Source organism: Alternaria viburni (assembly GCF_023758015.1).
Source record: "Alternaria viburni strain BMP 2772 chromosome Unknown scaffold_12, whole genome shotgun sequence".
NCBI lineage: Eukaryota > Fungi > Ascomycota > Dothideomycetes > Pleosporales > Pleosporaceae > Alternaria > Alternaria viburni.
The window spans coordinates 403,061-425,353 of NW_026055781.1; the positions used below are offsets into that span (position 1 = coordinate 403,061).

A 22,293-nucleotide genomic window follows, 5' to 3' on the forward strand; every position below is an offset into this window, starting at 1 on the left:
ATCTTGCATGGCTGCTGTCAAGAAAAAGCTCAAGATCAAACGCACGAAGTTTCGCAAGCGTCGATCCACCGTCTACGATGCCGTCAAACGTAGGAGACGCCCAAGTTCATCATTAAGACAGTTGATCTAAGGATATCTAGGCAGAGTCGCCCGAACTGGTCTGATTCACAACATCTCTGATCCCAAGGCATCCAGGAAACCACTTCGGCCAGACGAGGTACTGTTCAAGCGAAAGAATGCGCCCATCCGATACGAGGAAGATGACTATTATCCCGCTCACAACAAGTTACCTCCAGACCAAACGCTACCCAGTGGAGATCTGGCTACCGCAATGAAAGCCTACGTCGAGAGGCTGTGGCTCAAAACTGGACGACGCCGCCGCTTCTCGCGCAAGCTCATGCGAAGGACGTGGAGAGGCCTGAACGAAACCGCGCTCATTGCTCTGTGCATCCTGATGGAAGAAACGGCGCGCGATGCACTGGGTGAGACGGGAGATTTGGCTTTCACCGAGGCCGCTGAGGAACATGAACATGAGATTCTCACGGGTCTGAAGAAGGCGAAGAGGGCGGAGAAGAGTGGTGCGCAGAAACAGGGGACTGGTAAAGAGAAGGAGCGGCCAAGTGTCGATAAAGAGAAGCAGCCAGTTGAAAAGAAGACAGGGAAGCATGTGACGTGGGTTTCGTCCGATGAGTCGTCGTCGACGTCGTCGTTTGATGACTCAGAAGAGTCGGACGACTTTGAAGAGGATCTGGATTGAGTATCACATTACGTGGAATGGCGAAGTTCAAGAGGGAAAAGTCTATATCCGACCCGGAGCCAACAGATTCGCAAGGAGGACTTGATGGGCCAAAGATGATGCCATATGTGTACCACCGCCTTGTAGGCCCGTTTGAACGCACACCTCTGATCTTCACGCCGTAATGTTCAAGTTCTACTGCAGAAAGGAGATTACCGGGTGTCGTAGATGAGTGCCGTTAGTGTTGATGCGATCGAGGTTCTAGCTGGGCTAAGGTCGTGCCTGCCTCCTACCACAGCCGGGAACCTAGCGTGCCTTCCTTCAAGCGGGAAGACGCGATCAGAAGCGCGCTCCTGTCTTGCGACCTTAGTCTTACACACGATCGTCGCGGTCATCGCTTCTCATTCTTTCCTCGCTACTTCACTTCCGCTGCAGGAGCATTCGTCCTCTTAGTCGAGCGAAAATGGTCAGTTCAGACATGATTCCCGCTCGAGCACTCACTAACACTAGCAGGCACCCAAGACTCAGCCCAACCCGCAGAAGGCGGCATCCATTCTTGCCTGGTTCCATAAGACGGCGCAGGCTCATAGCATCAAGGACCTCGAAAAGACGCTGCCACAAGTCTCCTCTATCAACGGCATGCAGGTCAAGGACTACCTCCAAGCACTCTCAGACGACAACAAGATTCGTGTCGAGAAGATTGGTAGCGGCAACTGGTACTGGAGCTTCCCAGCCGACGAAAAGAAAGCCAAAGACGCTGCTCTCAAGAAGGCCCAAGAGGAGTTCGACAAGGCCACCGCTACTGTAGCCGAACTTCAGGCGAAAGTGGATGATGCAGGTGCAGCTCGCGCTGATGACGAGGAGATGCTCATGGAGACAGGTAATTACCAATCTACCATGCGTTGCACTCATGCTCATTACTCGCAGGTGGCGACCGCAAGACACTGATCACGAAGCATGCCGACCTCACCAGAGACCTCGAGAAGCTCAGGACTGAGCTAGCCGCGTACAGCGAGCAAGACCCCGTCGAGATGGAGAAGAAAGCCGCCGAAACTCAGCAGGCTCATCTTGACGCTGAGAAGTTTACCGACCAGATTTACGCCATGCAGGGCTGGCTTAAGCAGACTATGTATGGTGGCAGTGGAGGGCACGAATATCTGGAGATACTGAGGACCTTCTATCAGGATGAGTTTGATGAGGAGGAACTGGGCTTACGTGAATTGTGAAACTGGGGCAGTCTGTGAAATGTATTCTCGGAGTAGCTATAGAGTAGGTTACAACGTGTCTGTGCAGGTATAGCGGCAAGGCATAATTACGGTCATACAGACAATCTATTGTACAATCATTTCGACTCATTCGAGCGACAGCTGCGCCATGTTCGGTCTGGCAGTGCTTGAGTCATGTTTGAGCATGGGCCATCTCCAGGGCTAACAGCTTTCGCTTGTGAAGGGCGTCATCGCAAGTAGCTTTCGCCAAACTACCAACAAAGGCCTACCGTACAAAGAGGCCTCGCCCGCCTGCCTCTGCCTGACCATTCATTTTCGCACAACTGTCTGGAATCATCCATACCGACAATCCTCTATACTGACCCCCTAGACCCGCAACAATACCCCGCGATGGCCTCGACAGGCGCCCCGGAAACCCCGCAAGTTCCTGCAAGCCCGCAACGGAGAGGGGGAAGAGGGCGTGGGCGCGGCAGAGGTGCACACGGTGGAGAAGATGGCCATGAGAACTTCGGAGGGCGAGGCCGTGGTCGGGGCGGCTTCCAGAGCCGCGGGCGAGGTCGCAGCAACAGAGACGGCGCGGGCACTCGCGGTGGACACGCGCCGGAGAAGGGCAAGGCGCCTGCCATAGACACAGAAGAGAGCGGACACGCTCCACCGACTCTCGTCAAGCCTAACCTCCAGCAATCGGACAACGAAGACGACGATGCCGAAGTCTGCTTCATTTGCGCCTCGCCCGTTCAACACACAGCCGTCGCTCCTTGCAACCACCGCACATGCCACATCTGTTCCATCCGAATGCGGGCCTTGTATAAAACAAAGGCCTGTGCACATTGTCGAACCGAGTCGGACCACGTTATCCTCACAGACGACGCCGAGAAGAACTACGAGGACTTCTCCACCGCCGAGTTTTTCAAATCCGACGATACCCTGGGCATACACTTTGAGAACTCTGGCGTGTTTGAAGACGCGCGACTGCTGTTACAGTACAACTGCCCCGACGGCGAGTGCGATGTAGCCTGTCTAGGTTGGCCAGACCTGCATCGTCACGTCAAGACGGCGCATGGAAAAGTCATGTGGTGTGTACTCTGCAATTCTGAACAAATGATACTGGCTAACATTATAAAGTGACCTCTGTACGCGGAACAAAAAGGTCTTTACCCACGAGCACGTCCTATTCACGATGGCCGAGCTACGACGGCACCAGAAGTTTGGCGACGATAACCCTGGAGCGATAGACCAAAGCGGATTCAAAGGGCACCCGGAGTGCGGTTTCTGCAACCAGCGTTTCTACGGCGACGACGAACTGTACACCCATTGCAGAGACAAGCACGAGCGCTGCCACATTTGCGACCGCCGGGAGGGAGGAAGCAGGAAACAACAATACTACGTCAACTACGATTCGCTCGAGGTGCACTTTCGGAAAGACCATTTCCTTTGCCCAGACCGAGAGTGTCTAGAGAAGAAGTTCGTCGTGTTCGATTCTGAGATGGACCTCAAGGCGCACCAGTTGGAGGTGCATCCCAACGGTCTTTCCAAGGACGCTTTACGGGATGCCCGGAGAGTCGACATGTCTGGTTTCCAAATTAGGGCGCCTCACGAGCAAGGTCAGGGTAACAACAGGCGAGACGAGCGCAGACGCGAGGGCGGCAGAGGCCGTGGGCGCGGACGGGATCCGAACGCTGAGCCAGTGCCTGCGTCGTCTGCGCAGCCCTTGAGCAGAGCAGAGCTTGCTTACCAGCGGCAGAGGGAGGCTCAGAACACTCACTCGGTGACTGGAAGAACTTTTGGGGGCCAGCTCTCTGCACCAACTCCAGGCGAGGCGTTCGCTGCTAGACCTCCTCCAAGTGCCTCAGAGCCTCCTACCGTTACTGCGTCGCGCCCAACCCCAGCGGCTGCCAACAATATCACAAATGGCGTCGCTCAACTAAGCATGGACACACAACCACCCAACCCAGTTCCACAGACACCCCAGGACCAGGCTAGACTGTTGCGTCACAACGCAGTTACGGAACGAGCCACAAACATGCTTCGGGGTAGCGAGATCAAGCTGCAAGAGTTCAGAGCTGCGGTATCGGCCTATCGCAACTCCAAGGTATCCGCGGCACAGCTCATCGACGGGTTCTTTGCGCTATTCGACGCCAACTCGAAGGAGATGGGGAAGCTGATCAAAGAATTGGCAGACATCTTTGAGATGCCAGGAAAGAGGGAAGCTCTATTGAAGGCTTGGAATGATTGGAAGGCTATCAACGAGGACTATCCATCATTACCCGGCTCTGCGACAGGCTTGAACGGGGGATCGACTGCGCGAGGAGGTTCGCGGGTACTGAAGCTGAAGAGCTCAACAGCGCAATCGTCTCGATCCACAGCCAACCAGCAAGCCAGTTGGTCGAACGCATCGTCGAGCAACCCATTCCCAGCTTTGCCAGCACCGTCAGGTCGTGTCGGTGCGAAGCCCGGACAAACGCCTTGGGCCTCCTCATCTGCCGCAACGAGCGCGCGCCCCTCGCCCATGCCATCGCGAGTTGCATCATCAACAAACGTAAACAAGAAGCCTGCTGCCGCAGACGCCTTCCCAGCTCTCCCCGCAGCAGCGAAACCCACCAGCACAATCTTCAGTCCCGGCTACACTGGCCACGGTCTACGACGCGATAACAGCGGACGCAACACTCCAGTGAGTAACCCTTGGGCTGGCCCATCCGGTACGAACAGCGGTACATCAACACCGGCTTTGGAGGATGCAGGAGCGGCAGGGAAGAAGAAGGGTAACAAGGGCAAAAAGCAGACACTCTTCCAGTGGGGTTAGTGGGCATAATGTTGAACTTCTGTTACCAATAAATCATCCAGATGTCTACATTGCCTCGGTTCATCGTCCTTGTCCGTTGTTGATGTGATAGACTTCAATGCACCTGTAGACTTTCTTCCTTGCATGGTGGGTTCACTGATAACATAGCCTGAAGGTATCAATGTGTTGTAGGCTGCGTATCGTCATCCGAGAACATCATGTCTACCTTCAGGGTGCATTATGCGTCACTTCATTTGACAGAACACCCACATCAGCAGTAGTAACGAGAACGTATAAACTAGTGATTAGTCCATTTGCGATACCTACAGGAAACCGCTTACAACGTATTGTTAGAAAACCCCAACAACGCCAAAAATCCAAAACGCCAACCCAGAACATGCATCCATAATCCGTAACCTGCCAACGACCATACCGTCAACTCGTATGCCTCTGACCAGCTCTCACGCATCCTCATCAAACTCAGCCTGGTTAGGCACCTTGGGGCCATCTTTGCGAATGGGGATCTTGATACCCTGCTGCGCAAAGCACTTGCTGAGCTTGGTGCTTTCAATGACACCGGGGAACTTCTTGGCGGAGTAGACAGTGAAGGGCTCGGTGAAGTTGGAGACAAGGCATGGGCCTTTACCTTTGCTGCCGTCGTTCATGTGAATCGTGCCGTTGGTGCCGTCGTTGGAGCCAATGTCGAAAAGGCTGAGCTTCAGCCGGAATGTGCCCTCGGTGCGCACACTCAGATCCTGTAGTACGAACCAAAAGCCGGGTTTTTGGTCGAGATCTTGGAGGCGGCATGCATTTACAGCGTTCATGCCAATGAGATTGCGCGTGTGGTTTGATCCCATGGGTGTTGCGGGAATCATTGTGTTGGTCATTTGCACGGGGGGCTGCCCGTACATGTTTTGCGGCATGGGGTAGCCCGGTGGTTGGGCCTGCCAGTATCCCTGGGGCCCTGGCACGGGGTTTCCGCCGTATTGGACCATGTGCTGCTGCGGCATGCCACCGCGGGAGTCGTACTGAACTTGGGCTGTGAACATGTGGTGTGTTCGCTCGGGCGGCGGAGGGTATGATGTGGTGGTGCTACTTGATATCGACACGGTCGGCGCCGCGCTACTGTGTCTCACTAGGTTGACGGCATTGACTCCCTGCGCGTCGTAGAGGTCGACCATGAGCACGAAGTACGTGCTGTCGATGTCGTTGAAGGGGACCTCTTGTCCCGTGTGGGTGTCGTAGACGACCAAGCGGACGCAGGGCGGGGGTGTGATCGGCCTTCGATCCTTGTCACCAAAGCCGCACATGCGGGCTCGGATCGGTTGTTGTTCAACAACCAAGTCGTATTTCCTGGTGGGCTTCGCCATGGTCTGCTGTTGCTGAATTGGCTCTGGGCGGCCAGTGCTAGTCCTGCTGTAGTTATTGTAAGACATTTTGGCGTTGTGATGTTGGTGTCTTGGTGTTGATTGGATGTGGGTGAGAGATGTTCTGGGTAAGATTAACGGACGGGCGTGCACAAGCTATATACTCTCCCAAGATTTAGGCGATGCGGAAATGCGCCACGGGCCAACGCTACCTACAGACTCACCACTGCAACCATGGTTCAGTATCGAGACATTACCCTTACCAACGTGGTCATCAGATCACCTTAACTGTTAATAACTCAATGCGAAAAAAGGCTCATCGACTCATCGAGTAGGATTGAAACGGGAATATTCCTATAGGGCCACGCAGGTGAGGGGGACCACAGCTGCGGGTCTCAGCCATGATCGGCGTTAGTCTCCGGCGCTACCTCACCCATGGGACACCTCATACACGAAAACGTCTGCAGACTACATCAAGACAAAAACCTGCAAAGTGGGTGACTAACGTCAACGTAGGCTCCAGGGTGTTTAGTTTTTCTTGGGTTATGCAGACTACATCAAGACAAGAACGCGCAAAGTGGATGACTAACGTCGACGTCACCTGGGCAGGTTAACAGGGGACGCGCACTTGTATAGGTAGCGCATAATCTGTATGTTTGCAGACTATATCAAGACAGAAACCTGCAAAGTAGGTGACTAACGTTAACCTAGGCTTCAGGATATCTTTTCTTATTAGGTTGCCCAGGTGATGTGGGACGCGCGCTCGCGTAGGTACATAGCAACACCCGATTTGTGATTTGATCAGTCTCTTGTCCGTTCGCAATGTTGACCATACCACGTATCTACAATTTGTTATTTTCCAATCACATGTTACGTCCCAACCCCATATGAGTCAACCAGGTGTGTGCGCCATTTTCACCTAATACTGGCTGCGCTATTCGCTCGGCTTCATATTCGACCACGCTCAACCACAGTACGAAGCAGGCTGAGCAACTTTGTGATGGACTGTTGCCTAGCCATCTTTCGCACTTGAAGCTGAAGCATATCATTCAATGCACAAACCGGACACGTGCCCTGAAGGCTACGTGGGTGTTCAACGCACCTGCTGCAAAATCTTCCCACAATGTAGACTTCTAGGTGATTTACATCGATCGGCTGCTGTAGGTGGTTATAGAAGCCGCATCCTAGCGATCTGCTAGAGTTGGTGCCGCCTGGCTTTGTTTTGCATTCATGTTCATACCTATGTACACCCGCCGTCGCGGTAGTGTGTAGCAACAAAGTGAACCAAGGCGTCAAGCTAAGGAGTACCATCTCAATGACCAGCTCGAATCAAGACCAGGCCCTGGTCCAAGTCAAAGGCGCACTCTTTTGTTCTTCACAATGCTCTCTGGTGTACTGGTAACGTAATCTTGTCTTTTTGAGACCAGCTTCCAAGGTCTTTAGTTATTCGAGTGCCACATCTCATGCTTTGGTGTTTTGTATAAAAAAAGAAAATACGTAAATTCAAAGTCTGTCGGTATCAGTTCAAGCATAGTAAGACCCCTGTGGCTCGTATAGTACATCTTTTGCGTAACTGAAGGTAGACACCAGCTTTTATCGAGACAATACTGTCTAGTTGTCTCCAAGCCGGGTCATGTCTTTTGTTATCTCAGCAGCACAATTGTCATTGTCTCGACAGCTTTCCCTAATTCTTCTTCGGCTGATGATCCTCGGTAGCCTTTGGCACCAAATGGATGTGTCAGTGAGACGCGTGACTTTACCGCCGACAGCAGGCATTAGGTAGTATACTACACCTAGGACATAAGGTGTAGTTTGCAGCCTGTGCATCTGAATGGCCTGAGGTATCAGGCTCTCATTGGATTCTCTAGCAGACAATGTCCATGGAACAAAGTGGAAGATGTAATATTCCAAAAGAGAAAGCAGGTGGCATTCAGGAACGGGAGAGACGTCACTCACGCGAGGCTTTCAACTCCCGAGGAAGGTGCTTTGTTTTAGATTGTTGCTATCGTCTATTCCACAAGAGAAACTGCGTACCTATCAAAGTAATTAGAATATGCTATTTCTTGTTTGTATATACGATAGATATTCTATCCACTGAACACTACATACGAATGAGTCCCCATGAATTACGCTAAAACTACGTAGTGTGTTTTCAAAGTACGACGCTTGAAATTCAAGCTCAGTCCTAGACAGAACGTGTGTACACAGATTTTGATGAACTCCTCACAAGAATCCTATTCCAACTGCCATCGTTTCCAGACTCTGATAATAGACGTCGTGGATATCTCCTCCCGGTGCCTCGCCTTAGGTCCAGCTAGTGCATGCAGACGTTTCCTTCGGAAATTCCGTTATGCAGGTGCCATTGTGTGGAGCTTGCAGTTTTGTCATCCGCAACTATGTTGGAGGCAGTCTTCCGACGTCCTGGAATGATACGAGCAGGTTGTGATACACAGCATGAAGGTCGCTGGTTAAGACGTCGATATGTATCGGATCTGTTGAGAGATCGTCGTACTGAGGACAGAGAATCCACAAGGATAGTTTCGTGTTGTGAACGCTGCAAGTCTTCCACTTCGATATCGATGAAACGGCGGAGATCTTGTCGTGTTGTCCTACCCATGTCTGGGCATTTGACATAACGGCGCGAAGTTCACTTGGTCCGTGATGAGACGGGCGGAGTACTGTTCGTACGCGAGTCGAAATCCGCATGTCAACCCGTCAGGTATAGACTGCTGTTTCACCCAATATTATGCTTGTCCATCTCTTCATCGATCCAGCTCCCCCGCTTGACTCTAACCCGCCTCCTCCACCTATCCTGATCTTCCTGCTGCCCTCGCGTCTCCCACCCAGTCTCGCCATTCGCCGGTTCCGCATGCGTAACGTTCGGGCTAATGCGTCGGGGATCCACAAAGTCGGGATATTGCGATCCGCCAAAGTCGTGCGTGAGCAGGCTGCCATTGAGTCTCGCCGACGCTCCCACACTCGCTGTACCACTTTGTGTCTTTTCCAGTGTCAGAGTATTCCGGCGTTCGAAGCTGCTACCGCGTGCGTAGGCGTTGTTCATGCTCTGATCGGATTCGGCTCGGACGCGCACGAGTTGAATGAGTTTTCCCAGGACGGCGAATTCGAGTTTGAGTTTGATGGAGTATACGACGCCTTTCAGGGTGGTTTCAATGAGGTACAGGTTGGCGAATTCGACGCTGAGCAAGGCGATGTCCATGGCGATGATTAGTACGTTGATAGTGAGGAGCTGGTACATTGTCTTTCGAACGTTTGTGTTCTTGAGGTGCCCGTGTGATTGGTTTCCAGCGCTGTCGTCGAAACTGCGTACGTCGTCTTGTACCGTTTCCGAGAGTTTCAGTAGTCGCACCGTCTCCTTGATGTATACTATGGACAGTATGGTTTCTTGCACGAAGAAGCACACCATCTGCACTTTCTCCATTATCGAGTATCCGCGGACGAAGCGACGCAGCGTAGCATCGGAAAGCGAGTTCGAATTGGAACCGAAGGTCAAGACGGTCGTAACTGAGTGGAGCAGTACGCCATTGACGATAATCATGTAGAGAGTCCAGCGAAGGACTCGGCGCGAGTTCGTAACGAGATGGAGACGCGACCATAGAACGACTGATTGCCCTGGACGTTGTTAGTAGCCGCATGCTGGGGACCTCCAGCGTTGACTGAACTCACCAGTGATCATGGGATACCAGCCAAGCGTGAGTAAGACGACGCCGACATATCCAGCATTTGCCGCAGGGTCCAACAAGCGAAAGAACTTGATGATGAAGCCCAGCGAGTATGGTATGATGCCGAATGCGCTGATGACGAGCGACCAGAAGTACAACCCATGGTAGCGCTGGAAAGTAACGAAAGCGAGAACAATGAGTTCGATAGCGTTGTAGAGCGAAAGACCGAGCAGAAACGCGATGATGATCTTGAGGGGAAGAGAATCGCCGGTGTAGCCTACAAAGGCATCAGTACAGGACAATCGCTTTGCTCAAACACAGCTAGAAACTTACCTCCAGTGATTCCAGCGCCGGCGGACTCGAGTGTCCCCAGCGCCGGTGTCGACTCCGCCGCGAAAACAGACGATGTGACGCTAGAAGCAAGGTTGACAGAGAGCGACGCCATTCCGAGCCTTCCGTCTCAAACTGGTCAAAACGCAGCTCCTCCGTGCAACAACGAACCAGGCACAAAGAGGCGGAATTGCGACGCCATCAGTTCGAGGAGGAGACGGGTACCGTGACGCACAGCAGGGCGACAGAAATGACAGGAGAAACGGGCCGGTAGGAAGCGACATCGAGTAAGGGCTTATTTCTATCGAGGCGGGGATTTTCCGTGTACGAGCGTCAACGGTGCGCGTGCACTAATTGACCACGCGCGGCTTGCATTGCAAACCAACAGGACGGGGCGTCCGAGTGACGCTGCCCTTCTCCACTTGCTAACGGGTTGCAGTTTAGGAGTGCAGGCAGTCCGGGGTAGATCGGCACTACCGAGTCGCGCATTAGGCCATCTGCCATGGCAGTTGGCAGTTTGCCCATGTCTCGGAAAATTATGACGACTGTGCTTTATTGCTTCCTATTGCGGCTTGCACCGTGCTTCTCTGTGGTAAGAACGGAGAGCTATGTAATCAACTACTTCCCTATCTTCATCCTCATGGATGCTGGTCCTACAACTCATTAAGTGATGTTTTTGCCCATGCTCTTCTTGCCCTTTTGCTGCGCCGACTCGTGCTTCTTCAGGTCTTCAGGTACCTTACTTATCTCACTCTTCATGAGGATCTGCTTAAGATCGTATAGCACATCCGCATCTTCATTACCCCAGAAAGTGATTGCAACACCGGGCTTGTCTGAGTCCGCTCCCAAACGACCAGTACGACCAATGCGATGCGTGTACGTTTCGATACTAGGTGGCATGTTGAAGTTGACAACCAGGGAAACATCTGGAATGTCAATACCACGACCGAGCACGTCTGTGGCGACGAGCACCTGGATCTGCCCATTCTTGAGGGATGCAAGAGCAGCCTCACGCTGATCCTGGGTCTTTCCACCGTGGATTGTAGCCGATGCGAAGCCCATATGTTTGATGTCGCGAGCGATCGCATCGCAATTCTTTTTGATGTTGACAAAGACGATGATCGGTGGGGCAAATTCGCGCGTATTCAAGATTTCTTGGAGACGCCTCTTCCGCTTCTCCTCTCCCTGAACGAACTCGACACGCTGCTCGACAGTGTCGGAAGCCTCGCCCTGGTTACCGATTGTAACGATGGCAGGACGACGTGTATACTTTTTCGCGATTCTCTCTACAGCTGGCGGCATAGTAGCTGTGTACATCATGGTTTGACGGTACATTCCTGCTTTCATGGCAGTGGGGTCTTCAGCAATTTCGCTATCAGGCTTCTCGTTGTTGACAGGTAGAGCGTCGAGAATCTTATTAACGGGCTCTTCGAAACCCATGTCAATCATCCTGTCAGCTTCGTCCATGATGACATAAGTGCATTGGCTAAGAACAAGGACTCGACGCTCAATGCAGTCAACCAGACGACCGGGCGTGGCAATGATAATCTCGGCTCCGTCACGCATCTGGAACGACTGTTCCTCGATGGAGTGACCACCGATGAGGACAGCGGTCTTGAAACCTAATGGTAATGCGAACTTGCGAGTCTCCACTTCGATCTGCTGAGCAAGTTCGCGAGTTGGTGCAAGGACGAGGGCATACGGGCCATCGTGTCGGTTGAACGCGTCGAGAGGAGGTAGTTGTGAGATGTAGGCAAGCAGTGGCAGGACGAAGGAGGCGGTTTTACCCGAACCCGTTGCAGCGACTCCGATCAGGTCGCGACACTGCAGAGCAATAGGTATAGCCGCACGTTGAATAGGTGAGGGCTCAAAGTAGCCGACCTCGTCCACGATGCGCAGGAGCTTCTCCGGAAGCCCTGACTCACCCCAGTTGCGCATAGGGTTCGGTATTGCGCCTCCTTTGGTAGCAATGCTGAAGTCTTCCTTGAAGATGCGCCAGTCGCGCTCTCGCATGTTCTCCAGCTTCTTCTTGCTCCAGTGCATGTCCAATTGTGCGCGACCGCCCCTGTCTTTCCGCCGTCGCTCCATTTCAAGTAGCTGCTCAGCTCGTTCTCTGCCATGTTCCGGATCTCGCTCGATAATCGCATCGATCATCTTCTTTGTCGCTGCGCTGGTGACTTCCTCAGAGAAGCCACCCAGTCGCCCGCGCCCGAAGAAGCTTGCTTCAGCTTTCTGCTGGTAGATGGGATTGTAATCGTGGCTCGTGTCCTCTTCCTCGTTCCACTCGAAGTTGAACTTCTTTTCCGTCGTCCTCTTCCGCTTCTTCTTGGCCGAGAACGTCGACTGATTTTGTTCCGCGCCCATGTATCTTTGCCTTATCAAGGCCGCCTCGGTGTCGTCAGCAGGGCGCTTGTTGCCCTTCTTGTCCGGCGGTGGAGGAGGCGCCATGTCTCCATTTCTGCGATCGTTTCGCATGGACGACGGTCCAGTCGGCGCATCGCGCATCGAGCGCGGCCCCGTGGGTACGAACGAGGACGAGCCGTTGTGGCTGTTGTGGCCATTTGTGCGGTTGTTGTCTTGCGAATGTCTCCATGCGTCGCTGTCTCCGTTGGAAGCCTCTCGCCTTTTTTGCGCCTCTTCAACTTCTTTCTGGCGCTTCTCAAGCGCGATGCGCTCTCTCTCGGCCTTCGGTATGAACTTTGGCTTTGCGGCAGCCGCTTCTTTCTCGCGCTTGGCCTTGAGGATGTCGTCGATACTCGGTGGCTGCTTGCGAGCAGCTGGGGGCGGAACGGCGGCAGTCATCTTCGTTTCGCGGGGGTCACGGTTCGTGGACTTGCGGAGGAGGATTCGCGCGAACTATAAGGTGCATGTACGCTAAGGCAACACCAGATCACGTGCGTGGTTGCTATCGATAGTACCCTGGCCCCACTGCATGATGTGGTTCCCTAGATGATACCTGGGAACCACCTTGGAACAGTGTCACACACACTAGGTAGACCTTGATACGCAGGGGTAGAGCCAGTCCAACCGGTAGTCCGATGTTGGGTACTGTCACCTTCGGGCTTCCAAGCTCGAGGCAGGAGCTGTACCATGGATGATTATATGTGAACTTGGAGATACTTTGATTCAGAGGCCAAGTCTAGCCGTCTACTGTTCAGATTGGCGTATTTGGGCTGCTTCCGCGTACGTATCATAAGATAGTTTGGTCGTTCCCATTATCCTGTCACAGCCTGGAGGCAGACCCTGTAGCATTCCTCATAGCTCATAAACATGATTATATGCCACCACGTGCCATACAACACCTCAATCCTGCCTGCCCTTGAGTAACCGCTTTGTGACCTTGTCCTTCTCAATGATGTATACGTGTGCGCCCCAGCCTGAAAGTGCGTCTCGGTCAACAGCGTTGAGCAGCGCCTGTGAGATTGTCTCGAAGAGGTCCTCGGGGCCCTATTATCATGTTAGCCTAGCCCGATACCACGTACTGATCCAACCCACTAGATCAGGCTCCCACAGTCCCTCACATGTGCCGAACAGCTGATCGCTGGCTGTTCCGCTAACAATGAAGTCCTTCGCAAAGTCGATGCATCCAATACTGTCGAAGCCGCAGATGAAGGGCTTCCCGCTTGTCTGGTTGATACCGGCGATTACGGGGCTGATGAAGTAGGGTCCGAAGCGCTTCTCGTACAGACTTGAGCTGACGAGATTCGCCATGGTCTGGGGGCTGATGTTGCGCTCTTCCCGGAGGCGGTACATGTTGACCTTGTAGCGGAACAGGTCTGATACGGTGGATACGTCGGTGGCGAGGCCGGTCAGACCTAGGAAGACGTCGCCGTACTGGAAGATTTTGGGGAAGTTGTTGGACACGGTGAGGGCTTGCATGCCGAGACGCAGGTCGCATGCGATGGCTACGCAGTCCTTGCCCACCATGGCCACGCAGGCGCCACCGTCTATTCAAGTTATTAGAAGAGCATGCGGGGTGGTCTCGGTGGAGGCGTACTTATTGAGAATGGTGACGACTGTTGCGATTAGCTATGGACTCCAAGTTGACTGCGGGCAGCTTACCATGGCTGTGTATGTGATGGGGAATGACCCTCGATTGGCAACTACAGTAACAGACGGGGACGTAGAGCTCTGCGGTGTATGTGGGAGACGGTGGTGTTGTTGGTGCTTGTGATGTACTCAGCTGGGCAGGCAGCTCACAGTGTTACGCGGAGGCGCGAGCTCCCCGGGCCGCCCTGGACACTCGTACCTAGCTCGAAACCGCCTTCTTGGCACCGAACTTTTGAGATGCACCAAGAGACACGCCCGCACCGATCGCAACCCACGAGATACCCACCATGAGCGCCCAAACGTCTGTCGAAATTGCGAAGTCGCTGCCCCCGCGGTTACTGCGCTTCTTCCAAAAGTACCCGCCACCATCGCTCTTCCCCAGTCTCTCATCTCAACTCGCATCACCGACTTCACACGCAACCCCGAGCACAATATCGACAACCCCACCAACCAACCCCAATGCCTCCGTGACCGAGACATCCGCGCCAGAGGCCATCGCAAGACCCGCAAATGCGCCCTCAAATTCAAACATACCACCAGAAGCACACGACTTGCCCTACCCAAATCCATTCCTCCCACACAAGAACTTCGCAACCGGACGGTGGCACTCCCCCGCGTATGGTCTACGGAAACAAGCCGATCTTGTCAAGCTCGCCTCAGAACACGGTGTTGTCGATCTACTGCCATGGACCGTCAAGAAGCCCGGCGAGAAGGAAAGGCGGAGGGTAGAAAGAGGACTGCAAGTCAAGGGCACAGGCGAGGGACAGAAGGTCAAGGGAAAGCTTTGGGAGCGAACACTGAAGGGACGCTTGGAGATGAGGAGACAGGCCATGTTGAACATGCCGGCTTTGATCCAGGAATGGAAGCAGAAGGGACATGGAAGAGGTTGGAAGAAGTGGCCCAGTGGAAAGGCGAAGAAATAGAGTATCCCGCTCAAATGTACAACATTATCGACACTGTTCTCTTCTTCCATGTAACGAGGTTTAGACATGGCTCGATTGGTTAATCACAAAGTAGTGATGCCTGGGTATCCTACTGACTGAACTATCTCATCCTTGACAGACCTCCCACGTTACTGCTCGTGTGTACAACTAGTTCTGGGTATAATATAGGAAATTCGATATGCACATATGCATGCACACGCTTAACAATCCATCCTGAGCTATCCTCGAGGCCCGGCATAACGAGAGGACGCTTCACATGACCATCTCCTCGTCGCCATAACCACCCTGCAGCCCATACTCTCGTGCATATGCGTATGCTCCGTAAGTGTTCTCCATGTCAGCTACGCTGCCCACATTCTTCTGCCAAAGGCCGTTGCTGCCAGTGTTGTTGTAGACTGGATCGGTGGCCTGGTTGTACTTGGTCGACTCCTTCAACGTATTCTCGCCTCTGCATGACTCTTCATATTCGCGCCTGGCCATCATCTCGTAGCCTGATGCCATGTATGGTTCAGCGCTTGCTGCTGCCATGCTCTGATCCAACTGCTGCTGGTGCTGCTGGATAGCCTCTTGCTGGGCGGACTCCTCTTGTTGTCTCTCGTATCTCAGCTTAGCCATGGCTTCCTCCTGTGCGAGACTGGTGGGTGGCCAGTCGTAAAGCTGTCGGGACATGTTGTAGTCTACGCCCGCTGGGTGTCCTTGACGACCTGATGGAGGTGATATGCGCCAGAGCTCGAGGAGACGTAGCCGCTGATCGTCGTCTGCATTCTGGAAAAGATCGATCTGGGAAGGGAACAGAAGAGAAGGATCAATACTGTTCCTCAAAAGTACGGCAGCGAGGTCCGAAGATTCGATGTGTGTCTTCAGGGCTGGCTCGGATGTACTGCGGGTAGGTACATGATATGAATGAGTGTAGTGCTGAGAAGCGTAGACGATCTGCTTGGGAGCTTCTTCTTGCTGTTGCTGTTGTTGCACTGGTTGCTCCTGTTGCATCTGTGGTTGCACGGGCTGTGGGTTGCCTTGAGACAAGTTCATGTTGGCTGAGAACAGCCGAGTAAGTTCATCTTGTTGCATGTTTGCGTCTTCTGCTGCTTTCCCCTGAACGTTGATGCCCGTAGATATTGTGCCGCACTATGACGTAACGTTAGTGTTTACCAGCGCCGAAGACGAACGAGCTTACGTTTGCGCAAGAAATGTTCTGAGAAAAGGCGTAAGGACTGAATGAGATGGGCGTGTCGTGAGTGCAGTCGCAGTGGTGCAGGAGCATGGGCTGCATGTCCTCTAGGGTCTCAACAGCAAGCGGATGAGGGGCAAGTTCTGGAAAACGGAGGTTCAAGTATTGTATTAGGCGGGGAGTCGACAAAGGCGCATACAGTGATGGACTATATCGTTGAAAGACCTTGTAGACTCGAGCTCAGAATTCGCCGTTGGCTAGTATATGGAAACTTGGAATCGTACTTGTCCGCGCTTGCGTTGGGCGCTGACGACAATCGGCGGGGGATGACAAAGGGTGCCTTTGTGAGTCAAGAACAAACAGAAAGGTGTTCAAATATACTTGGACCAAGTCAGCAGTGAAGAGGGGGCAAGAAGAAAATTAGCAGCAGCGTGATGGTGGTTCTTTATGTACCGTTGAGTATAGCGTGCTGTCGGGGTCATGCGTGTAGGCGGGATGATTCTGATAATTTTGTCGCCCACATCCAATTAGTGACGAAGCTGAAACCCAACCTGTCCGGCTAGTCTGCTGGCAGCCAATGATGTGTCTTGAGAGCTTGCAAATAGTGGTCGATTTGGGACGACAACTCATCAAATGTGTATGGGCGTATGCACTTTTGGATGTGAGGTGCGGGCAATTGGAGGCCCAGACGGAAGAAGCCGGGACAGCAGGCAGCGAACACACCAGTAGAGCGCCAGCAACGAGGAGGCGGATCGCACCAACAGTCCTGGACGAAGCAAGGACGACCGAGAGTTGCAATGCTCGCGAGTTGCTGTTCACGTACGCAGGTTGATGCCTCTAGGGGTCGGCCTTGGCACGCACGCGCGCTAGTAAGCTACCTGGAGCTTGCGCAGATACACCATTGCCTAGAATCATCAACACCGAGACACACGACTGCCAACCTTTGACAATCCCGTAATCGCTTCCCTAGAATCTGCGGTCCATTTGATCGCCCGGAACACACAAAGCGCCCTTCTCAGTCTCCACACCGCCCACCATGGTAAACACCCCACCGTAACAGCTGAAGCACCCCAGTCGATCTAACCATGGCGTAGACGTCAATAGGTACAGGTTACGACCTGTCCAACTCGGTCTTCTCGCCCGACGGTCGAAACTTCCAGGTCGAATACGCGGTCAAGGCAGTAGAGAACGGTGGCACAGCGGTCGGCATCAAGTGCAAGGATGGCGTCGTACTCGCTCTGGAGAAGCTCGTCAGCAGCAAGTTGCTCAAGCCCGGCGCGAACAAGCGGATAGCAACCGTAGACCGCAACATGGGCATTGTATCTTCCGGTCTCCTCCCTGATGGTCGCCACTTCGTCTCCCGCGCCCGCGACGAGGCAGCCCAATGGCGGCAGCTTTACAAGGCACCCATCCCCTCCTCGTCTCTCGCCGACCGCATGGGAAGCTATGCCCAAGCATATACCCTCTACTCGAGTGTCCGTCCTTTCGGTATAACCGCCATCCTTGCAGGCTGGGACTCCGAGGCCGAGCTACCAGTAGATGGCCAAGTCGGTTCAGGGCCTACTGTTGGCTCGGGAGGCAAGAAAGAAGGCGCAAAGCATGGTGGCCCATCGCTTTACATGATCGAGCCCAGCGGTCTATATTGGGTATGGAGACCTTGGTGACCTAAACATGTCCAACAGCTAACGTGTGCAGGGCTACTACGGTGCCGCTACAGGCAAGGGCCGCCAGGTCGCCAAGTCAGAGCTCGAGAAACTCAACCTCTCCGAGGGAAATCTATCACTAGAGGAGGGTGTCAAGGAGGCAGCACGCATCATCTACGTCGCACACGATGACAACAAGGACAAGGAGTTTGAGCTTGAGATGACATGGATCAGCAGTCTCGACGGTCCTACCAAAGGCAGGCACGAGGAAGTGCCCAAGGACATCCGGGAAGAAGCTGAGAAGCTGGCAAAGAAGGCACTGGAGGGAGACGACGATGATGACGAGGAGGAGGAGAAAATGGAAGAGTAGACGACGACTGCATAACACCGCGTAGACGGTCTACATGCATAACGAGCGGCTCTCACTGCCTTTCACGATCAATGAACAACATTTACGAAAGTCAAGCACTAGCACTATCATCTTCTTGTTCGGCCCGCTTCTCAAGCTTGCTTCGTCGCTCCTGCCAATTCTGGATTGACAGTTGACTGCGTCATCGACGATTCCAGATTCGCCATGCAGGTACATCCGCCCCACTAGCGCGTCACCCTGCAATCCGATTTTGAAAACCATTCAACAATTCCATCCATAAGTATCTTACGTCACGCGTCTATCCCACCATCCAAATACAACACTCTTATCCAATTGTAACATATCATCATGCCGCCAACACTCATACTCATCCGCCACGCTCAGGCACAACATAATGCCACCAGCGACTGGTCTATCAGGGACCCTCCACTTACTGAGCTGGGCGAGCAGCAATGTCGCGAGCTACATGAGAGTCTGAAAGAGAGCAAGATCGGCAATGAAGTTGAACTCATCGTTGTCAGCGCTCAAAGGCGGACGCTCCAGACTGCCACTATCGGGCTGGACTGGCTTATCAAGAAAGGCACCAAGGGTAAGATCAATGTCACCGAGCAAGACATATTGTGTATGTGTGACTGATACAGATGTGCACTGTAGTAATCCCTGACGCGAACTGGCAAGAAAACGCAGACAAGCCGTGTGACACTGGAACACCCATCGATGAGATCTCCAAGGAATTCCCTCAGTACGACTTCTCCGTCGTGGACCCTTCGTTCCCAGACAAGACCACCGGTGGATCCAAGAACCCATATGCTTTCACCGAAAAGGCTATCCTCGCACGTGGACAGAGATGTCTCAAGGACCTCTACTCCCGCCCCGAGAAAGTCATTGCTGTTGTCTCGCATTCGGGTTTCCTGCGCACAGGTGTGTGCAACCGCATGTTCTTCAATGCCGACTGGCGTGTGTTTGACTTTGATGAGGAGGAGATGAAGAAGAACGCTGGGTTCTTTGTGTTGAAGGAGAGCGAGGAGACGGAGAAGAAGGGTGGCGGTATGGGTCGTAGTGACGTTGGTGTCTTTGGTATCGTACCTGGTGACTTCCCGCCTGAGGTTGAAGAGGAGATTGCTACGAATAAGGCGCAAGTCGATGATGAGGCTACTAAGCAGAACCCGAGTGCTTGAGCTGGGTGATTTGTAGTTAGATCTGAGAGTCGTGTTTTGCTGGACTATATGGCAGTGGAAATTTGCGATCACTTAGAGGATAGACATTGCATAGACCATAGAATTTAGTGATTGTCAATGAAGACCATCAATCTATATCCAGTAATATGGTCTGAGCATATTTGATGCCTTCAAATGCATGAGCTTGATGCTCTAATGCAATACCAAGTGGCACATAGAGTGCCCACATCAGGTCCCTCGGAATATCTGTTCAATCCCCCAAGCTTTTCTTTGACCGACCTTCTCAACATCCGGTACGGCCATATTTTCGGGAATCTTATGGGCCCGCCCAAGAGGATGGGAGATAGGGTTGATACTGTGCATGCCTCCCCTCATACGCTTCTCTGAACCCAGACAGGGCCGCTTCTTCTGTCGCCCCTGTGATCACCAGACTGATAGCCTGCCCGAAGAGTAGGTACAACTCCCTTTTTGCCTGGTCCAGTCCGCGGAGACCAGCAAACGACGCATAATTGGCGTAAAGATGCTGAAACTTGACCTTGACGATCAGAAGACCTGGCTGTCGCTGATCAAGCGGTGGTGGCTCCACGGTCCCGCGCGCGGCTTTCTTTGGGGACGCTAGCCGACGAAACTGAAGCAGAGGTGTCATCCATTTCTCGCGCAGGCTCATCTTTCGAGGGCCATGGTGAAGCTCTACACAGACCTCAAGTTCGCGTAAGCCAGTAAGCTGTTTCGAGGCGGCCTCGCAAGCTCGCTGCCTGAAAGTGAACATGGCGTTAGTTACTTCTGCGTGTAGCATACCGGACAACGTCCAAGTCCGTCACTATCGCAACCATACTTACCAACTTTGATGATGCTTCTCTTGCCAAACCACGTCCACGGTCTTGTTTGGATTTCCATAAGTACTGTAGTGAAGATGCAACCTGGTGATGTTTCCCAAGTGGATGGACGAGGCATATTTGAAGAAGTTTGTCATCCGCTTTGGCGCGTCGAAGACGAAAATCGTGTTTTGGTAGAGCAACTTCGCTGTCTCTGCATAGACTTGCTTGCAAACAAGACTTAGCGCACATAGCGAGCCCGGCCAGTTCGTTCGCAGGCCCTGAACAGCGTTGTATTTGCCAAGTGATCTCGAGAAGCGAATCACGACAGGAGGAGTCGCGTTTATCTCAGGATCAGGCGCAGGAGTCGTGCTCTTTGTAGCGATAACATTTGATGACAACTTGACAGTCTGTGGCTTCCGCTGCGTGAATTTGGATCCTTTGCTAGCAATCTCACAGCGACGCTCCGAGCCGAAGTAGTAGCCGTATATTTGGTTTCTGATCTCACCGGGTAAGGCGAGGAAGCCGCGCATCTTCTTGGGCGGAGACCCTCTCGGCTTGTGAGCGCGGGAGAAGAGACTGGTACCAGTCATGACCGCCGGGCTGACAAGCTTGGAAGCTTGTAAGACAATGTGTTGCTGTGCTAGTGAATTAGCCGGAAATGTTTGTTAGCAAATATCAAGATGCCACCGAGCTGGTGGTGGTCTGTGTCTGTATTGGAACCATGGAACATTGGAGGTGGAGCCTGGGTGCCTGGGCCCTGATATCGTACGTAGACGCTAGTCGCGTTTGGGCTAGTGATCAGAGCAACTGCGGGCAGCCACGACAGTCGCCCCTGCTGCATACCGCCATGTTAACCATCATGTCTTCGCTAATCTCGCGCCAACGTATCCTCCTTCGCCAGCCTCAATTTCTTGCAGCTCGCGCCTTCTCCTCCTCCAGGATAAACGCATCTCGCCTCCGTCAACCCGGCGAACCAACCGGCCCGAACGAAGTGAGTAGAGATGATACAAAATATATGCGACGCATACACTGACCTCTTATCTCACCCTCTGCAGCCTCCGACACACATCCGAACGCCTCCCTCGAAATCCCCACTCAAAGTCTGGCCCATCCTCGCGATATTGGGACTAGGCACATACCTGTTCAACGCGATAATTGATCAGCGAAAAGGCGAGGGATACCAACCCAAAGGACCTATTCAAGGCCATTCCCCCAGCGGCAAAGGACAAGTGAAGCCTTCACATCCCCACTAGAAAGATGCCTGCCATTGAAAAGACTGCCGCGGGCTCGCGCGAGTCTCCCCGCTGGTCCAGCGACGAAGTGACCGTCCTTTTCGTCCTTGGTGGCCCCGGTGCCGGAAAGGGTACGCAATGTACGAAGCTCGTCAGTGACTATGGCTTCAAGCATCTCTCTGCTGGTGATCTGCTGCGCGAAGAGCAGAACCGCGAGGGCAGCGAGTTCGGCGAGATGATCAAGACGTACATCAAGGAAGGCACTATTGTGCCCATGGAGGTTACCGTTCAGCTGTTGGAGAACGCAATGGAGGCCAGCATGGAGAGCGGAGAGAACCACGGAAAACTGTTCCTGATTGATGGTATGATAACCCATGCAGCTACTTTCCAGTCCATGGTCTAACATGATAGGCTTCCCGCGCAAACTCGACCAGGCCCACGCTTTCGAGCGCTCCGTCTGCCCTTCCAAGTTCACCATCTTCTTCGAGTGCTCCGAAGCTGTCATGGAGAAGCGACTCCTCGTCCGCGGCGAGACATCAGGACGCGCTGACGACAACCTCGAGAGTATCAAGAAGCGCTTCAGGACATTCGTGGAGACAAGCATGCCCGTGGTCAATGAATTCGAGTCGCAGGATAGGGTTGTCAAGATCAACGCAGAGCAGGAGCCTGACCAGGTTTACCGGGACGTTGTGGAGAAGCTCAAGGAGCGTGGCGTGAAGCCCATCAACATCACCTTTGTGCAGACACAGGCTTCATAGTCTATAGG

General features: G+C 53.2%; 12 protein-coding genes across 12 annotated transcripts; 7 read left to right on the top strand and 5 right to left on the bottom strand.

The window, feature by feature from the left end:
• Nucleotides 1–7: 7 nt before the first annotated feature.
• Nucleotides 8–757, top strand: J4E79_006166 (uncharacterized protein; the record flags this gene model as incomplete). The annotated part of the gene is made up of 2 exons (XM_049355038.1): nt 8–89; nt 141–757. 2 exons carry the CDS (start codon nt 8–10, stop codon nt 755–757), a joined length of 699 nt encoding a protein of 232 aa, XP_049210434.1.
• A 442-nt stretch (nt 758–1,199) lies between these two features.
• On the top strand, nt 1,200–1,962 carry J4E79_006167 (uncharacterized protein; the record flags this gene model as incomplete). Its single annotated transcript, XM_049355039.1, has 3 exons — nt 1,200–1,202; nt 1,250–1,616; nt 1,664–1,962. 3 exons carry the CDS (start codon nt 1,200–1,202, stop codon nt 1,960–1,962), a joined length of 669 nt encoding a protein of 222 aa, XP_049210435.1.
• A 390-nt stretch (nt 1,963–2,352) lies between these two features.
• Nucleotides 2,353–4,765, top strand: J4E79_006168 (uncharacterized protein; the record flags this gene model as incomplete). The annotated part of the gene is made up of 2 exons (XM_049355040.1): nt 2,353–3,038; nt 3,088–4,765. The coding sequence occupies 2 exons, from the start codon at nt 2,353–2,355 to the stop codon at nt 4,763–4,765; spliced, it is 2,364 nt and encodes a 787-aa protein (XP_049210436.1).
• A 440-nt stretch (nt 4,766–5,205) lies between these two features.
• On the bottom strand, nt 5,206–6,180 carry VEL2 (Velvet complex subunit 2; the record flags this gene model as incomplete). The annotated part of the gene is made up of 1 exon (XM_049355041.1): nt 5,206–6,180. The coding sequence occupies one exon, from the start codon at nt 6,178–6,180 to the stop codon at nt 5,206–5,208; it is 975 nt and encodes a 324-aa protein (XP_049210437.1).
• Nucleotides 6,181–8,845: 2,665 nt separating this feature from the next.
• On the bottom strand, nt 8,846–10,236 carry J4E79_006170 (uncharacterized protein; the record flags this gene model as incomplete). The annotated part of the gene is made up of 3 exons (XM_049355042.1): nt 8,846–9,741; nt 9,796–10,068; nt 10,125–10,236. 3 exons carry the CDS (start codon nt 10,234–10,236, stop codon nt 8,846–8,848), a joined length of 1,281 nt encoding a protein of 426 aa, XP_049210438.1.
• Nucleotides 10,237–13,424: 3,188 nt separating this feature from the next.
• PUP3 (proteasome core particle subunit beta 3) lies at nt 13,425–14,048 on the bottom strand (the record flags this gene model as incomplete). The annotated part of the gene is made up of 2 exons (XM_049355043.1): nt 13,425–13,568; nt 13,617–14,048. The coding sequence occupies 2 exons, from the start codon at nt 14,046–14,048 to the stop codon at nt 13,425–13,427; spliced, it is 576 nt and encodes a 191-aa protein (XP_049210439.1).
• A 410-nt stretch (nt 14,049–14,458) lies between these two features.
• Nucleotides 14,459–15,094, top strand: J4E79_006172 (uncharacterized protein; the record flags this gene model as incomplete). Its single annotated transcript, XM_049355044.1, has 1 exon — nt 14,459–15,094. One exon carries the CDS (start codon nt 14,459–14,461, stop codon nt 15,092–15,094), a length of 636 nt encoding a protein of 211 aa, XP_049210440.1.
• A 273-nt stretch (nt 15,095–15,367) lies between these two features.
• Nucleotides 15,368–16,388, bottom strand: J4E79_006173 (uncharacterized protein; the record flags this gene model as incomplete). The annotated part of the gene is made up of 2 exons (XM_049355045.1): nt 15,368–16,243; nt 16,293–16,388. The coding sequence occupies 2 exons, from the start codon at nt 16,386–16,388 to the stop codon at nt 15,368–15,370; spliced, it is 972 nt and encodes a 323-aa protein (XP_049210441.1).
• A 934-nt stretch (nt 16,389–17,322) lies between these two features.
• Nucleotides 17,323–18,299, top strand: J4E79_006174 (uncharacterized protein; the record flags this gene model as incomplete). The annotated part of the gene is made up of 3 exons (XM_049355046.1): nt 17,323–17,325; nt 17,381–17,932; nt 17,982–18,299. The coding sequence occupies 3 exons, from the start codon at nt 17,323–17,325 to the stop codon at nt 18,297–18,299; spliced, it is 873 nt and encodes a 290-aa protein (XP_049210442.1).
• A 348-nt stretch (nt 18,300–18,647) lies between these two features.
• J4E79_006175 (uncharacterized protein) lies at nt 18,648–19,477 on the top strand (the record flags this gene model as incomplete). The annotated part of the gene is made up of 2 exons (XM_049355047.1): nt 18,648–18,888; nt 18,954–19,477. 2 exons carry the CDS (start codon nt 18,648–18,650, stop codon nt 19,475–19,477), a joined length of 765 nt encoding a protein of 254 aa, XP_049210443.1.
• Nucleotides 19,478–20,312: 835 nt separating this feature from the next.
• Nucleotides 20,313–20,885, bottom strand: J4E79_006176 (uncharacterized protein; the record flags this gene model as incomplete). Its single annotated transcript, XM_049355048.1, has 1 exon — nt 20,313–20,885. One exon carries the CDS (start codon nt 20,883–20,885, stop codon nt 20,313–20,315), a length of 573 nt encoding a protein of 190 aa, XP_049210444.1.
• Nucleotides 20,886–21,552: 667 nt separating this feature from the next.
• J4E79_006177 (uncharacterized protein) lies at nt 21,553–22,285 on the top strand (the record flags this gene model as incomplete). The annotated part of the gene is made up of 2 exons (XM_049355049.1): nt 21,553–21,889; nt 21,939–22,285. 2 exons carry the CDS (start codon nt 21,553–21,555, stop codon nt 22,283–22,285), a joined length of 684 nt encoding a protein of 227 aa, XP_049210445.1.
• Between the last annotated feature and the right edge of the window lie 8 nt (nt 22,286–22,293).